The sequence below is a fragment of the Neovison vison genome, chromosome 3 (assembly GCF_020171115.1).
Source record: "Neovison vison isolate M4711 chromosome 3, ASM_NN_V1, whole genome shotgun sequence".
Lineage (NCBI taxonomy): Eukaryota > Metazoa > Chordata > Mammalia > Carnivora > Mustelidae > Neogale > Neogale vison.
Genome location: NC_058093.1, coordinates 141,286,659 through 141,304,522, shown reverse-complemented (window position 1 = coordinate 141,304,522; position 17,864 = coordinate 141,286,659). Strand labels below are relative to the sequence as shown.

Below are 17,864 nucleotides of genomic sequence, written 5' to 3'. Positions count from 1 at the left end.
GTTTGAAACGTTTCTACCTGCTCGTAATCATTGCACTGTTTTGCGTAAAGAGCACTTTCTCACAATAGAAATAAACAAATAGACATAGTTTAAAAGTATACTTTATGGTTTTGTGTGAAAGTATGAGAAGGGAAGAGGAAGGAGAAAGAGAGGAAAGGAGGGAAGGACAGAGAAAGCAGGAAGGAAAATCCACACGAAGAGGGTGAGGGGCCTGGGTCTTCAACGCTGGCTCAGGTCCATTCTGCCAAGCCTTAGACAGCAGGACAAGGAACCTCTTTCTAGGTAATCTGGGCAGGCCCCTGGTAGAGCCACAGAGCCACACCTGATAATCTTGGTCTTCAGCACAAACCTCCCCCAAAGCAGTTTCCAAACCTCAAGACTATTCCATTTCTCCTCCATCTGCATTCTGTGTGATCACTAGTCCACCTGTTTTGTGTAGCATTTCTCCAGTTAATCTTAAAAGATTTTCTCTCTGCCCCTTAAGCAGACTAGGCTGCAACTGCAGGGTCTCCCTGGACTGGAAGCTTCTCGTAAGTAGAAACCATGTTTTTTGACTTTGAAAAGCAGCATCGAACAGTGCAGGGCACTCGGGGCACCACAGATGAATGAACGGATGGCCAGTCTTGGGCCTCATCAAGCTTCTCTACCATAGCCCCAGAGCAGTCTGCCGAAACTGCTACGTGGCTATCTACGGTGCAGGAGAGAGCCATAATTCAACCTGCCTGCTCCAAGGGTCCCAAGTATGGGCCACAGAGAACAGTGGTAGGTCAAAGGGTCATCAGCACCAAAGCCCTCCCAGGACCAGGCCCTGGACAAGGTTCCCAGATCCAGAGAAACTAAAAGCAGCCTGAGACAACCCCCTGCCTCGGTGACAATGACCAGGTCACTGAGCTCCATGAAGGTAAGGGTGTGACGTACTCACTACTTCATCCCTTACCCCACTAAGCCTGAGTGTGGTCAGTGCTTACAAACACCTGCCAGCTGGCTGGATTTAGGAATGGATGGAAGTGGGAATTACCACGTGAAAAGAGCAGGTAATTCCCAGTGACTGGAGCAAGAAAGGAGGGAGGAAAGATGACTTCTTGTCACATTAGTAACGATTGAGGGACTGGAGAGGCAAGCCACAGAGCGGACACCCTAAACTTATCCCCAAAGTTACAAGGAAGAATAATAGACTTTACTCTTTCAGATAAGTCTCAGTAAGATGGAATGCTTAATAACCGATCTTTTAAAAATCACGATTCTGACTATGAAAACATGACGTAGATATTACTATTCTTTGGCCCCTACCAAAGCAGGGAATAATCCTAGAATCTAGATGATATAACTTCCTTTGTACTAAATGGCCACAGATTAAAATAATCAGATGTTTGATAGTAAGTGATTTCTATCTAGTTCATTCCACGGGATTCTTTCCAGGCCAAGCTGGGAGGCTGAATCCATGGCTGGCCGGTCTGATCTGGACAACCGAGCAGCCGCACCTAGGGAGAAGAGATGTGAAGGATGCCCTCCATCTGGGTTTTTCCAAGGCTGACAGCTCTGCCGGATCCTTGGTGGTGACGAGTACTGCCCTACTACATCCACAGACAGAAATGGCATCTTGCCCCCTCTTTTTTCCACTGAAGACAGCACAGCAACTGAAGGTCTGATTCACGCTAAACCTTTTATGGTGATAAACTGTTTAGGACCAGGGGGCTTCTTCTCTATCAGGTAGGTGTGAGTAGGGCACAGCCGAGCTCTCCTCACCTAATGTTTTCAAGACACATTGTGGTGCACATGGCTGAACTATGTAGGAAATGCCCTTGAGCCACCAGCGAAGGCAGGAAGCACACCCGATGCTCAGAAGCGCGACTGAACAATTTTCCAAGTGAGATGAGCTGAGCTAGAGCCTTTGTCCCTGTGTGTGACGGGAGTGGTGGCTTCTGAGAGCAGCTTGAGGTGACACTCAGTGCTGCTCTCTCAGAGCAAAGTGAAATGCTTTTGGTCCCGCTTGGAGGGGTGGCGGTCCTCGAGGGTCCTCACTGTGTCATGCTCCTGTCCTGATTCTGAAGCCCCAAAATGCACCTGTAGTTCACGTATTTCATGCACCTTACATGCACATCTCTGGTTTAACGTTTCTCATATTGGCCCACGTCTGCAAGATGCTGTCTTAGTATTAGCAGACAGAGTTTCTTGTGTCAGTATACCTAAGAATGATGGTGTGTCCAGCAGCGTGCAATGGGTCTTGAATGCAGCTAAATGCACACTTACAATTCTTTTCATGCAGTTAAGGTTTCATTCTGCACATTCTTCTTCTACATTAGAGGTTCTCAGAGGATGGTTACTAGCTGCACGCAGTCCTCCAGCACCTCATGCTAGCCAGTATCGCTGAGCGCCAAGAGCAGCTGCTGAAAGTTGCTTACAGTCTCACGGCTGCCCTGACAACTAACAAATTCTGCTCTGCTCATCTAACTAGCTTTCTGCACAGAAAGGAAAGGCACTAACAGCAGCCCTGTTCCATTTCCCAAAGATTTCTTTCTGGGGCAATGAGATCTGCATCTTTTCTTCATAGTATATGGCCTCTTTCTTTTTTAATTTTTAATTTATTTGACAGAGAGAGATCAGAAGTAGGCAGAGAGGCAGGCAGAGAGAGAGAGAAGCAGGCTTCCCTCCGAGCAGAGAGCCCAATGCAAGGCTCGATCCCAGGACTCTGAGATCACGACCTGAGCTGAAGGCAGAGGCTCAACCCACTGAGGCACCCAGGTGCCCCTGGCCTCTTTCTTATGATCTAGCTCAACTTAACCCACACCTCAAACTTCCTTTTTTTTTTTAAAAAAAGATTTTATTTATTTATTTGACAGAGAGAAAGAGATCACAAGTAGGCAGAGAGAGGCAGAGAGAGGAAGGGAAGCAGGCTCCTGCCTAACAGAGAGCCTGATGTGGGGCTCGATCCCAGGACCCTGGGATCATGACCTGAGCTGAAGGCAGAGGCTTTAACCCACTGAGCCACCCAGGTGCTCCTCAAACTTTCTTTTGAAACTAGTTGTTCCAAATCTTTTGCTCTTTCCTCTGCAACATAAGGAAGTAACAGGCTACATGGCCCACGACAAAGGATAATGCCTGGAGGAGAGAGTTAAGGGACAATGCATCACACAGGAACCCCCCAGAACTGCACCCACCACCCAGTCGTGATCGGGACTTCAGATCTGATTTGCAAGAACAAGCCCAGTGAGACGGTGATTAAGTACCTGTGTGTGGGGACAACTCATCCAGCAGCTTCACCATGCCTTCTCCCTGCGTGGAGGTCCACATCTTGATGGGAGACCCGCCTCCAATCCTGCGGTACTGCTCCTGAATTTTGGGGGTTCGACGTTTGGCGATGATTGGCGCCAGCTTGCTAAATCATTTAACAGGTAGGTAAGTGGGTCTTATTCCACCTGAGCAACCTCAGAAACTACTCAATAGAAAAGATAAGCAAAATTATAAGAGCCCAAGTATATCAAGCCTTTAAAAACAGAAAACTTGAGTGACAACAGCCAGCTCTTTCGGCCTTGAGTAGACAGCAAACTAAACGCTGTCGGAGAGGTGGCCACCTCTGCCCCACGTGACATTCTAGCAACACAGCCTGAAGAAGCAGGACACCGAACATTCAGGCACAGACCCTAGATGTGGGCGAGCCACTGTCTTAGCAATGTCTGATCCTACACCTAGTAGGAAGTGGGATATAGAAGACATTGGGAAGCATATATTCCTCTTACTTTAAGAAAATGCATATTAATCATAGATACATTTGCATCTGTGAGCAAAGATGTACACAAACCACACAAATGTTCATTTTAACATGTAAACAACATCAATGTCCACCATGAGCCACATCTTAAATAAATTAAGGTATGACTCAACAATGCAATTCTATACAGTCGTGGAAAAAAAACAATAAACCAGATCTAGGTAATCGGTTCTGGAACAATCTCCATACATTAAGTTTAAAGAAAAAAATAACAGCAAAGTGTTAAATAATGTACATAAGTACATTCACATTTGTGTTAGAAGGATATACATGTGCATTCATACCTATATATCTAGATCTATAAATAAAGATATGTATATGCTTGCATATGTACAAACTAGTTCTAAATGTAACCAGAAAGATACCTGTACAGTTACAGATTTCTCTATTTCTGGTTACAACTGTAACCTCCCAGTGGGTAACTGGAAGGCTGGAATCCCAAGGAAAGGGATACTTGCTTTTTACTGTGAACGTTTTTCTGCTATTTGCATTTTTTACCATATACACGTATACATTTTTCTTTACAAAAACCTACTTTAAAAGAGGCTCAGCAGGGAGCCTGCTTCCCTCTCTCTCTCTCTCTCTCTGCCTGCCTCTCCGTCTACTTGTGATCTCTGTCTGTCAAATAAACAAATAAAATCTTTAAAAAATAAATAAATAAATAAATAATAAAAGAGATTGGGGGGGGATGAAAAGGGAGAGCCACAGTCCATAGTCACAGCATGAATGAATACTAATCATTGCTTCCCTGAGTATTAATCAGCCATTGAATGCCAAGCACAAATATGTCTGTAACAATCTTTAAAGGGACATCAGCTGTGTCAGACAACTGCAATTTCCAGAGCTCTGGGAAAGAAAGGGCTCAAGGGGAATTCTACCCGCCCCCCACTTGCTTTCTCTCTCCACTGCAATTCTTGCAGTATCATTTCTCTCTTATACCTAATGGAAAATAATAATGCTGCTCTAGCCACTACCAGATATGTATTAAAACCATTTATTTTTTTTAAACTAAAGAACTGAGGTACACGTAAGGCAAGAGGTGCTGCATAAGTTAGGAAGAAGCACAGGTGCTTAGACATATCTTACTTTTGAATAGGAAGCGTCATGAGGTCTCGGTCCAGGAAGAGCCTCAGAAGGAAGTCGTGAACATCCCCCAGCGTTTCAGGGCCGCCCATGTTTAGCATCAATATTCCAGTTTTCGGCTTCCTACAGAAAACAAAATGCAATGGTTGATTTGTATCCTCTAAGGTACAATCTTGGTTCAGTAGCAAATTCACATCCAGTCTGTTCAAAGCAAAGGTACAGAGCTACAGAGCTATGCACTGGCATCCCATGGCTACCCATCTGGGAACGCACGAGGCTTCTGGTTCCACACCAACCCAGCTCTGACTTTGACCTTGGTCTCCTAGCTCCCTCCATGATGCTGGACTCTCTGGGCTTGAAACGTTTCTCCACTAAACGGTCAGCCCTGAAAAAAGATCCCATGCCTTAGGGGCCAAGAGCCAGGTATAAAACTACAATTGTCTCATGGTTGGAGCAACTGTTCGTGTGAATGCCTCATGAATACACAAATGACTTGGTCTCTCTGAGCATCGGTTTCCTCACCCATAAGACAGAAAGTCCACCACCTATCTCAAATGCTGTATGGAGAGCTAAATAGATAGTGTACTTAGTTAATTTGCATGATCTGGAACACAGAAGTTCTATTATACACAGAGAAGCCATGGGTTTCCTATAAGTTTAAAACTCCACAGTATAAAAGCAGCCCATATCTAATTCTTTATCTGCTCCCTTCTCCTTAGTTATTAAATTATTACTGACAAGTTATTTCTTGCTACTCTGCTGCCTTCTCCAGAGCCTGCCTTTACTCCTTCTTCATGTCTCCTGCTACAATAAAGTATACACACTTCTCATGTTGCACTCACCTCTCCACCCTTCATCTACAGCCACTGCTTAGCTGATTCCTACAAGAAATTGCTGTATCTTATTCAAATAGTTCCCAGTCTAAAGAATCAAGCAAAAAAAGAAAATCAAACAGTTTGGAGGAAGTTAAATAAACAAAAGGACGATGCAAACTCCAAACCTGTGAATTCCAGAGCCGCTCTGGAGCCTGCACAGACTAAACGGAGCCAGGCCAAGATGAGTTCCCCATCCCTACACCCCTTAAGGGTGCAAGATGGAGCCAGAGTGGGACCAAGGGCCTCCTGCATGCTTCCAGTGGCCGCCAGCAGCCCAAGACTGGAGACTTGGAACTCTAAGGTCACAGCCAGAGATGCGAGGCCGGAGAACTGAAGGCCTGCGTGGTCCCGTGAGTGGTAGCCCTGTGACAGCAGTGGAAGAGTCTGTTGTGGGGACACTAAAGGACAAGGAGTGTTTCTTCCATTCATGTGCTTTTTTTTTTTTTTTTTGCATTTTTAAAAATTTATATATGATTTACATACCATAAAATCTGACACTTCAAATTACAATCCAGTGGTTTCTAATACATGCACCAAGTTATGTGACCATTACAACTATCTAATTCCTAAACATTTTCATTACCCTGAAAGAATATCTGCCCCCCAACCTAGAGACATTCCCCATTCTTTCTCCTGCTCATTCTTGGCAACCACTGATCTGCTTTCTGGGTCTATGGATCTGCTTATTCATAGAAATAGAAATAGCCTCTGCCTTCAACTCGGGTCATGATCTCAGGATCCTGGGATCGAGCCCCGCATTGGGCTCTCTGCTCAGCAGGGAGCCTGCTTCCCTCTCTCTCTCTGCCTGCCTCTCTGTCTACTCGGGATCTGTGTCAAATAAATAAATAAAATCTTTTAAAAATATATTTTAAAACAAGGAATCACATAATATGTGGCCCTTTGTGTCTGGTTTCTTTCCCTTAGCATGCAATTTCCAAGGTTCATCCATGTCACAGCTTGATGGTCAGTACTTCTTTCTTTTTTCTGGCTGAAGTCATCTCCCTTCACTCTTGATAAAGCAGCTGAGAAACGACCAGACTGCGGTTTATGTCAAACATCATTGTTACAAATGCGGAGGGGTCCCACTTTCTCACCCTCCTCCATCAACACCACCTCAGCCTACCACAGTGGCTAAGCTGGCCCTGCAGAGAGGGCTCATTTGGAGGACCAGTCCTAATGTGTTCTAAAAAGTCAACAAGATCACAAGCACATTTTTTTTGCAATTTTAAAGAAACACTAATGTGGTGATAATGTGAGGCAGGATAGTGTTTCAAATGTATACAGTTTACAAATGTAATGTATACAATATACATTATACAGTATACAAATGTATACAGTATACATTTGTACAGTAAAAGTATACAGTATACAAATATAGAGTATACAGGAAACTGTTTGCTTAAGCAAACACAAATGAGGCACAAATCTGAATTTCTCAGCCCAAGTTTCCAAAATAAGAACCAATTCCTGGGGTAAGGGCACTGTTGCATTCCAGGGATGTCAGGGATCTTCCCATTTAGGATGAACTAGGTCCACTTGTCACAGCACTGTCTTGGGCCAGCCTTTCTCTTCCTGGGCACTCCTGGCATTCTGGGCTGGACGGTCCCCGGGGGTGGAGGGCTGTGCTGCATGTTGCGGGGTTTCAGTAGCATCCTGGCCTCTACTCGCTGGGTGGCAACCGCACAAACCCCACCCGAGCTGTGACCACCGAAAATGTCTCCATACATCGCAAATACGCCTGGGCAGTGGGAGAGGAGAGCTTCCCCCCTCCCTCTGCTGAGAACCACTCGGTTAGAGGAAGGGGGTTTACTCTCTTTTTTACTAAACCAAGCAACTATTTTGGAAGGTGGTCATTGTCCTACAACTTTTCCACCTCCTCTGTCCAAAAGTCCTATCAATGAATTAACAAGCTGGTATTTAGTTTTCTTTTCTTGATACCTGAAAATTCCGAATTCATTATATTGTGAAACTGTAATACTCCTTTAATCTTTCTTTTTAGACCACCAGTGTTCTGGGATCCTGTGTCTCACCCTCAAAATCTGTGACTCACAATAAATTAAGCGCTTTTTCCCATGGATTGCTGCCAGTTGACAGATTACTGGTTAAGAAACCCCAAGCTAAGAGACTTACCTAAGCCACAGAGGGTATCAATGTGCAAACGAGATTTGGAACTGTTTTCCATCTATAACACCTGAGCTCAGAACAAGAGTGGCTTTGAATTGGATGTTACTCTGCTCTGCAAACCCATGTTTTGTAAACCATGATGAGCTTACACATGAAAGAGATGCACACGATTTGAAAATACCTAAATACACACGCACTTAATTCAAAACTGTGTTATGCATAACGAATGGCGCATTAGCTGCCCTAGTCCGACACCCTCTATGAGAGAATGTGAAGTGCAAAGCTTTAGCCATGGTCTGTCTCTCCTCCCCTCCAGACACAGCCCATGTGACACCAAGCTCTGAATGTCAGGTTCCCTTTGTTTGAATGTAAAATATAAATAGCATAACATATTTAAAACTTCTCCCTCGAAAGGGTTTCAACACTTTGCCTGTGGCTCTATCCCCCCCAAAGCCTCAGTTTCCTCAGTGTTCAATCAATGTACCCAGAATCACACAATGAAAAATCACACACACAAAATAAGACTACTCATTTTCATAGCTGTGTTGCTTTCACGGAACATCCGGTCTAGAAGAAAGGTCAGGAAGTTAATCGCTCACGGCAACTTTCCTTCTTTCACCCTGCTAGGGTTGGAGTGTGCTACTTCTGTGAACTTATCTAAATGATAGCCTTCTAGAGTCTTGTGCTGCCTCTGTACCAAGGAAGACTCGGGCACAGCTATGGCTTCCGTTATGGAAGAAGACACCCAAGAACAACGCCGTGCCCGCTGACGTCCACCGGCAAACAGCAGGCCCTTTCTTCCTTTAATAAATTGCAAATCATATTATTTCATTTCTAATTATGCTCACTGTGTTAACAGTGAAAAATAATGGGCAGAGTTTATTATATACACTCTTGACGGATTAGTTATTCTTTATCCTATACAGGACAGACATTTCATAGGGGTAATTATGTTAGGTTTGTTAATACACTTCCAGCATACATATAATTTGTGTTACATGATGTATTCCAGAACTAAATTCCTACATGATTTGCACACTGTACTGAGCTATGTGTCCTTTAACAAAAGCCCGTGGGGTTTTCATTTGTCAAGCATACCTCAATACAGCTGGGAAAAAATTTTCTAATAAAAAATTTTAAAAATCTGTAAAAAATTCCAAAAAAAATTAAAAACCTTGCGGGGGGGTGTTTGTGTGTGAGAGAGAGAGCTTACTCTTCCTGCTATTGAAAGGAAGCCAAGACTCTAACATCCCACTCTTACATACTGGCATGCCCCAGCAGCTTTCTCCTCAAGCAGCTTGCATCCACAAACAGAAATTCTTATTAGTACCACAAGTTAGAGTCCTACCTCTTCCCCGGTTGCACTTGTGGTTTTGGGCTTCTGGCCGGTTGGGCTGCTTCTGCAGTAGCTGTCGCCGTGGCTCCCATGGACTGGCCCCTCCATGGCTGGCAGGTCCTCGAGGCACCATGCACCACTGTGACAAAGTTCAAGTAGCAGCATGAAATCTAGCGGGGAAGTAATTCCTTTGGAAGAGGTCCTCAGAGCAGCAATCCTGGATTTAAAACTTAAAGAGATGCTGTAGCACAGGTTTTCCCAGCATTTCTCTGCACATAGGTCAAGGCACTTAAAATCCCTCTGACGAGGTGGGATGGCGCCCCCTAGGGCTTGCAGGGAGCTTTTTTAGAAACACCCCTCCTCACTCAGCCTCAGCAGATTCTGCAATGATCGCTGCACATTTCTGGAAGTTACTGGCAGCAGTGTGCTGCTGATAGGAAAGTGAGAAGCTTGCAGGACAGGCTAAGAACCATTGATTTAAGGGAGTGGCCATCAAGCCAGTTTTCCACTGTCAGTTGCACAGACCTCATCGACCTATAAGCTTTCTCCCCTAAAGCACCTGTGCTAGGGACCCCGGGGTGGCTCAGTCAGTTAAGTGTCTGCCTTTCGCTCAGGTTGTGGTCCACTGTCCTGGGATCAAGTCCTGCATAGGGCTCCCCCTCCCCCGCCTGCCATTCCCCCTGCTTGTTTCTCTCTCTCCCCGCGTACGCACTCTCTCTCTCTAACAAATAAATAAATTTAAAATCTTAAAAAAAGAAAAAAAAAGCACCAGTGCTGAGAACCCTAGCATGGCCCTTGGGCCCTGACAAGGGTACTTTAGAGGACCCGTTCTGGCCCTCCTCCTGCTGCAGCCCCCCGCAACAGGGTATGCAGTTTGCACAGCCAAGAATTCAGGGACCCCAGAGTCCATGGCCCACATTCTTGACCAGGCTCCCAGGATCCAGAACCCCAGAATTCCCTGTCCCTAGAGCCCCACACTCAGTGCCAGGTCTGCACAGGCCTCCTTCCTAGTTCTAGCCTCCTGAGGGCTGGTTGTACCATCCGTGCAAGCAATACTTGACCCGCGGGAAGCTATGTGCAGAACAGAGCTTGAACATGCAGACTGGAGTGTCCGCCTGGGCATATGCACAGGACTCTTCACCACGCAGGGCAGAGCCGGCAGTGGAAAGAGAAGCAGGGAAGCCTACAGGTCAGAGGCAGCTCTCTACAAGGCAGCGACATTTTCTGACATTTCTGACATTTCTTCCAGGGCATGATGAAGTTCTAGCTGCCAGTAGCGGAGAAGAGAACAGCTTGTTAGCTGGCTATTCCACATATGCTATGTGGGTCTCCATCTGCACTCTTGTCCTGGCCCCACAAGAGTTAGGTGTGCGCCTGGAGAAGCCACCTGAACTGAAGAGTCCGTGGGCCCTACTTAGCTATAGCGGGAAGAATCTTCATCCTTAAACGACCTACAGTGAAATTAAACTGAAGCTATACAGTAGGTCCCCAAGATGGCAATGTGGGACAGTGGTTACTGCGGTGCCCCACCCGGTACACATGACCTCTCCCTTCTCTGCTCTCAAACCAGTTGGTCTGAAATCAGCTGAGATCAGTCTCCTTCTACCCTCCTCCTACTTATGAGTCAGAGGAGACCAGGCGAGGAACTCAGGCTATGCGCCAGCAGATCTGACTGTCCCCAGTTCTGCCACTTACTAGTAATGCACTGGGGCCAGGCTACACTCTTTCTGAGCCTTCGTTTCCCCAGTAAAATGTCAACACCTTGCTACCAGGATCCTTGTGATGATCACAGCCAAGGACACCCGTGACGCACTCCTCAGTGCTCGCATTAGCTCCATTTGTAAGAGCACAGGGAATACGCCTGCTGATTTTTTCACCTACCCTGTCTATAAGATATAGGAGAATGGTATCTCCAGGCCCTTTAGATTTCCAACTATCCATATTGTGCACATTCCCAACAGAGCCAATTATGTGAGCTTGTGCTGAACAGTCCTTATTAACTCAAAGTGAAAGTGCAAGAGATTGACATAAAGAAGTTCAATTCTGCTCAAATGAAGTCTCAAACCAACTCACATCTCCTTATTTTAGACAAGTTTAATTCTGAACTGCATGAGATTTAACCAGGTTCTCAATCATGTCACAATGTCTGTGATTCCTTATATGAATGAGATTATACTGGGTTCCAGGGGGTATCAGAATAGAATTTGGGCATTACATGATTTGACTGCTGGTAATAAGATTTCCCCTGTGAATCTTAAAAAGGGAGTGGCAGAAGGGCTCAGAAAGAGTATAGCCTGGCGGAAGGGAATGAGAGTGAGACTAGAATCCTCAACTCGTAAATTAGTACTTCCTCGGACAGTTTGGGAGCTGGGAGCTTTTCAAGCTGCTGATCTGTTGCCGTGCCCTACGCTTACAGAATCCTCTGTGGTTGAACAAATTCTCAGGGCACTGCTGCTAATAATGGGTCCTCTGTGCTCAGGACTTAGGGTTAATATACCCACCTCTCAAGATCTTCTCTATGAAACTCCTTTCCCCTAATGATCTGAAGATTTCAGAGAAACAAAGAGTAGTCTCTCACCAATTAGTATACTAATTAGTAGCTAAAGTTGTTTAATTATTCAAACAAAGGATCAACTGAGACTCCTGAATATACACTCAGCTCACAGCTTAAGAGAAATCCAAAGGCAGAGACAGCATTGTGTGGCACAGAGTGTCCGTGTTCCAAAGCCGGAGAGATCTCGTGGAAACCTCTGATAGTACCAAACAGGCTGTGTGGCAGCACTTGGGCAACTCAAAGAACTACTCCAAGCCTCACATTTCTCATCTGTAAAATGGTGATAAGGCTAACCCTGCAGGACTGTTGTGAAGATTAGGAAAAAATTTTTTAATCTACGTCCAGCCCTAACAACAGTACCAGGCAGACCACATGTGGTTAAATGAGAAGAATACTCAGTAACAGGTACTTGCCCACTTATGAACTAAGACCAGGTATTCTAACTCTACTTATGTCATGAAAATTAGCAGAAGTTAGGTACTATATGGTGCCTATTAATAAACACTTGGAGAGGGGAGGCTTTCAAAAAAGAATTATTTTCTGGTATGGCACCAAAATGTTCTAGTGTCCCTAATTTATTTATTTTTTTTAAAAGACTTTATTTATTTGAGAGAGAGAGAGATCACATGTAGGCAGAGAGAGAGGGGGAAGCAGGTTCCCTGCTGAGCAGAGAGCCCAATGCGGGGCTTGATCCCAGGACCCTGAGATCATGACCTGAGCCGAAGGCAGAAGCTTTAACCCACTGAGCCACTCAGGCACCCCAAGTGTCCCTAATTTAACACTAGTGCTCTTTTTTTTTTTTTAATTCCAGAAATTTTTTTCTAATCATGAAAGACATAGATGCTTCATGTAGAAAATTTGGAAAGAAAAGGCAAAAAGAAAAAAACAATAATTCATTAACCTACCCACTTTCTAATTTAAAAAATATATATAGTATACACAGTATGTGGCCCACCCCAGGGAGGTTCTTACTGATTCTGTAATATGTTAAAAACATAGTATAAGACTTTGCTTTCACACTTGTACCTTCAGAATTTGTTTTCAGAAATATTACTCCATTTTTTCCAAACCGATAATGTTAATTCCTTCATTTCAACAAGATGATTAAGGTATTAGAACTACATCTTAAAATCAGAGTCCATAATTCAATTGACTTCAAATCCACTTTTGTTATGGTCTCTGAATCCTTCCACTTAGTTACTTATAATCTGAACAGCAAATCATTTAAAGCTTCTCATACTGCTCTATGACCTCAAATGTAGAACCTGTCAGATTTTCCACAGAAAGGGCGGAAGAAAGAAAACACGAATTCAATCCACCTTTCAGCCCCATTACTGGCACTGCGCGTCCTCTCCCTAAAAGTTAATGCCTTTTGCTTCCAGTACCCTTAGGGACCTGACCCTCAGTATAAACCGGGTCCTAACCATCTTTCTACAAAGGCACCTGTAAGTTGATGGAAATTCAAAGTGGATTCTCTCCATTCCTTCTCAGTGGGCACCAGACTGGTGAACTGGGGAACTGCTTAGAAAAAAAAATAGGGCAGGTCCGTGCCCAGTCACCATTCAGCAGCGGTGGGCACGCCGCGACCTCCATCACCAGGGAGGGAACTCCAGGACAGAGGTCCGCGGTGAGGACCACGATGCCTTAGTGATCACCCTCCCTGGCAGGTCTTCCCCTAACGTTCCCAACAACCCCCTGACGCCCATTCCTGATTTTACAGGTAAGGACTAAGGCGCTGACAAACTCCCGCACTGCTCAAGGCCACCCAGCCGACCCGCGGGGCTCCCGGACCCCTCCCGGCCGCGCCCCGCTGACGACCCACGTACCAGCTCTCCCCTCCCAGAGGGCCACCCCTTTCCGGTCCCACCTCCACAGCGCCCCTCGCCCCGTCGCGCGGAGCTTCCTGCGCCGCTCCCGGAAGCCCCCAGGCCCGGGGTCCCCGGCGCCGGCTGCCCCCGCCGTCTCAGGGACGCGCGCGGCGGCGGCGGCGGCCGCCACAGCCTCACTTACGCCGGTCGCGGAGCAGGGAGCCCGCAGCTCGCACGGCCGCAGCCATGTTTGTGCCTCCCGAAAGCATTCCCGGGGCAGCCTCGCCCGGAACCCGGGTTCCTCCCGCGGTGGCGCGATCGGGTGCCGGGCCCCCAGGCGCCGCGCTGCTGTCACCGCCACCCCAGGCCTTATCTCGCGTCGTCGCCCCCCTGAGCCTTCACGGCGCGCCTGCTCATTCGCTGCGGGCCGCACCGGGCCGGGGCCTCGGGGGCGGGGCCAAGGAAGATGCGCCCCTCGCGGGAGCCGGCAGCTCAGCCGGGCGGTCCGGGGGGTAAAACCCGCCCCGAGCCGCCTTAGTGGCGGCGCCCCACCACCCGGCGGTTCCCGGTGCTGGAGCCCGGCTCGGCCCCGGATCACCCTGAACGAATGCCCTGGTGGCCTCTGCCAATTCGGCCAAGTCAGGAACCACAGCCACAACTCGGCAAAGGACTTTCCAGACATTTCCAACACTCTTCCCGGGATGCCGAGGTTGCTTGTGCCTCCGTTCTCCAGTCGGCTTGCCTTCTTACCGCGCCCTGTGCAGACCCAGTTCCGTTCTGCGTGGTTTGCAGACTAGGGAAAGGAATTGTTTTACGAGACACTCGTGAATGACATATTACTCGATTTCTCTGTAGCGTCTCAATATAGCAGAGTTTGACAGGTGGGACCAGAAAGCAAACATTATACTGCTAACAGGAGAAAACGGGAGCCTAGGAAAGGGAGGGCCAGTCCGGCAAACGCGTTTCTGGGGGGGGGGGGGATGCCGTGCTGGAGTTTCTGGGTGTACTTGCACACCCTTGCAAGGTAGCTCTCGGGCCCCAGTCCCGCACTCGCGACCGGCCCCTCCCTCATTTCTAGCCCTTCCTGCATTCCCACGCTTCCGCCTGCTCCCCCTGCCCACTCTTCTGTGCATCTCGGAGTACAAGACCAACCTTGGAGCACAAAGGTCTCAGACGTTATTCATTCGTTGAACAAGTATTGACCACCTACTGCGTGCACTGGAAGACAGCACTGAACAGACCAGAAAAGTGACTTATGTGGGGGTTAAGGGAGAGACAAAATAATGAGAATATATGTTATTTGAAGTGATGATAAGCGTTAGAAGAAGGAAGCAACGCGAGGGAGATGAAGGAAAGGGAATTTGACGTAGATGGGTCAAGGGACGCCTAGGTGGCTCAGTCAGTTGAGTGTCTGCCTTTAGCTCAGGTCATGATCCCAGAGTCCTGGATCAAGCCCTGTGTAGGGCTCACTACTCAGCAAGGAGCCTGTTTCTCCTGCTGCCTGCCGCTGCCCCTGCTTGTGCTCTCTCTGACAAATAAATAAATAAAAATCTTTTTAAAAAATGAAATAGATGGGTCAGAGAAGTTATCACTGACATCTGGACAAAGGCCCGAAGGAAGTAAGGGTGCAAGCTTCGTATAACATTCCAGGAAGATGGAATCCAGATTGAGTTAAAATCACCTATCTGGGGCTCCCGGGTGGCTCAGTGGGTTAAAGCCTCTGCCTTCGCTGCATGTTATGATCTCAGGGTCCTAGGATTGAGCCCCACATGGGGCTCTCTGCTCAGCAGGGGGTCTGCTTCCCCCACACCCCCGCCTGCCTCTCTGCCTACTTGTGATCTCTTTAAATAAAATCTTTTAAATAAAAAAACTCTTTTTTAAAAAAAATCACCTATGTAGCATAATATTAATGTTCCTGATTGAGTTAGTTTATTATTAAAGTTGGCCCTCCTTCTGGTTATAAGCCAAATGTAAAATATCGTATTAAATGGATTGTCCTTCATGTTACCTGCGTGATCTTCAGATCCAAGTAGGAGATGTTCCCTGAGAAATGAAGAATAAACTTGCTCCAAGTTCCAGACTGCTTTCCTATATATTTTGCTAACTCTCTACCCTCATAATTAAAATAACATTCATTTATTTTGCCCATTTGATTTGCTCTTTATAGTGTGCTTCTCTACCTAAAGCTTAAACCCATTTCTTTTAAGGAAGCTGCACAAAAAAAGCTCTACATTTTGAACTTCTGTTCTAGACAAAGTGCAGACAGGTCCAGAGAACTAGAAAGACTGAGAGTTTTAGATGTTTGAAACGCGTGGGCTCTTCTCAGCGACTCTGGCAGGCTCTGGATGAGTCACCTCTCCTTCCCAGGGCTGTGCCTCTTCTGCTAGGTAGAGATAACAGGGGTCTTCTGGCCCCTCCTAGGGAAATGCCGATGATTAGTGACAATGCACAAAGGTGCCAAATCACATAATCAACAGCCGTGACAGGTATCTGACCAGAGAGGAGAAAGGAACTAGCAACGCATGCTCTATTAAATATATCAACATAATAACATTTTAAAAAAATGAATTGGCACCGTTTCATGCATTTTATTTACATCTTTTATTTTCATTTGTACTAGCTTGAAAAAGACTCATTCAAAATCCCTCATGTATAAAACCTCCCTGATCCACATCTTAAAACCCATAGGTCAAAATAATAAAAAATAAATAAATAAATAAAGACTCAAAGGTCATAGATGGAAACAGAACTTCATTATTTCTCCAGAACAGAGAGTATCATAAAAATTATTTCTAATCTATGGCTTATTTCTTACAAACATCGAATATAATAGCTTTCCAACAAGTAAATTTTTATGTTTTTATGAAAGCAAATAAAATGCATTTTATACAGATCCTTTTCAAAACTGATTAGAAAACACAGCCCTTAACCCAGAAATTGTGAATTCTAAAGATGGATTGATTGATGAGAGAGAGACGCAAGAAGGAGGAGGGAGCAGAGGGAGAGGGAAAGAGAATCTCCAACAGACTCCACGCTGAGCATGGGGCCTGACTCGGGGCTGGATTCATGCCCCTGCTCGTGACCTGAGCCAAAAACCAAGAGGTAGATGCCTAACTGACTGCGTCACCCTGGTGACCCAGAAGGTGTGAATTCTAAATGTGGGTTTGCTAAGAAAACCGGAAAAGACCTTAAATGGCTAAAGAAATTTATAAAAGTGCATGGCATTTACGTGTGTGTGTGTGTGTACATAGAAATGCATTTTTTCCTGGCTTACACATTTGTAACAAAGGTATATACCACTTCCCTTAGCAAGCAGAAGGCCAAAGACAGTCTCTGCGCCAACTTGATAAGCCACACCCCCATCGCACGGGAGAGGTTTTTTCTGAGCCCGGGTGACTTAATTAGTGAAGAAAGCACTCTCCTGTCACGGACAACACTGAGTTCAGCCTTTGGTCCTAAATGAAATGAACTTGTTGGTTTCAGCTCAGTGCTTCAGGGAAGGGCAGGGGGATCACCTAATTCATTATTTGTCATGATTGGCACCTCTGTGCTACACACACTAAATTTAGATTACTCAATTCTGTCTCCTTAATCAGAAAAGCAACAGGGCAGGAAGGGGCGGTGTGTGGTACAAGAGAAACAGTGGCTGGGCGAGGCAGGCAAACGGTGAGCTGTAATGATCACTCTGAGACATCAGATCAATGGTCCCCACATTGTTTTATAGCAAAGAGGTAACCCAGTCTGGGCCCATGTGGCGTGCATTTTGAATTCCTCTCTTCACCACACAGAGCCTTAAGCCCACAAGTGATGATGGGTTTGTTAGTCCATCTGTACTCATTCCTGAGAGTCCATGATAAGCAGAGAGTACAGATGGACTAATGAACCCATCTGTACTCTCTCACCATGGCCCTGGGGAGGGGAAGGATTACAAGCTAAGGGCAGGGGCAAGCTGGAAAGTTCTCAGGCCTTGGACCTTTGTCTGTAATGGACTGGTGATAGTCATGACGGTCGGTGTTCGGGCTGTGCCCTGGGGAAAACTGTTGAGCAAACACGTTCAGGCTACAGAGTGTGCGACAGTCGCAGCGGGAAGAAGAGACAGGAGACCGTGCTGGCGGTGTTTTGTTTGCTCTCCAGTAAATAAAATCTTAATAAATAAATAAATAAATGGCTTAATTCCTGAACAGTAGCAGTTTTAGAGAGAAAGCAAAACAGAAAAAAGACTTTCATGAATGAGGCAATTTTAGAAACTTTAACACAACTGAAGGGCTTGATTTCCTGGGTGTGCGGGTCCTGTTACCCACCCCATGGGATGGAC

At 46.1% G+C, this 17,864-nt stretch overlaps 1 protein-coding gene across 2 annotated transcripts in view; it reads right to left on the bottom strand.

The window, feature by feature from the left end:
- Positions 1-13,979, bottom strand: part of FECH (ferrochelatase) — a 32,339-nt gene extending 18,360 nt beyond the window's left edge. Inside the window, exons 1-4 of one of the 2 annotated variants that reach the window (XM_044242901.1) lie at positions 13,752-13,979; positions 9,200-9,326; positions 4,856-4,975; positions 3,228-3,376 (exon numbers count right to left, since the gene is read on the bottom strand). In XM_044242901.1, the coding sequence (XP_044098836.1) occupies positions 3,228-3,376; positions 4,856-4,975; positions 9,200-9,326; positions 13,752-13,818 (463 nt within the window). In that variant the 5' untranslated portion in view covers positions 13,819-13,979. Of the gene's footprint in view, positions 1-3,227; positions 3,377-4,855; positions 4,976-9,199; positions 9,327-13,567; positions 13,596-13,751 lie in introns of those variants that run through there. The other variant, XM_044242902.1, reaches the window with a different exon arrangement.
- Positions 13,980-17,864: the final 3,885 nt, after the last annotated feature.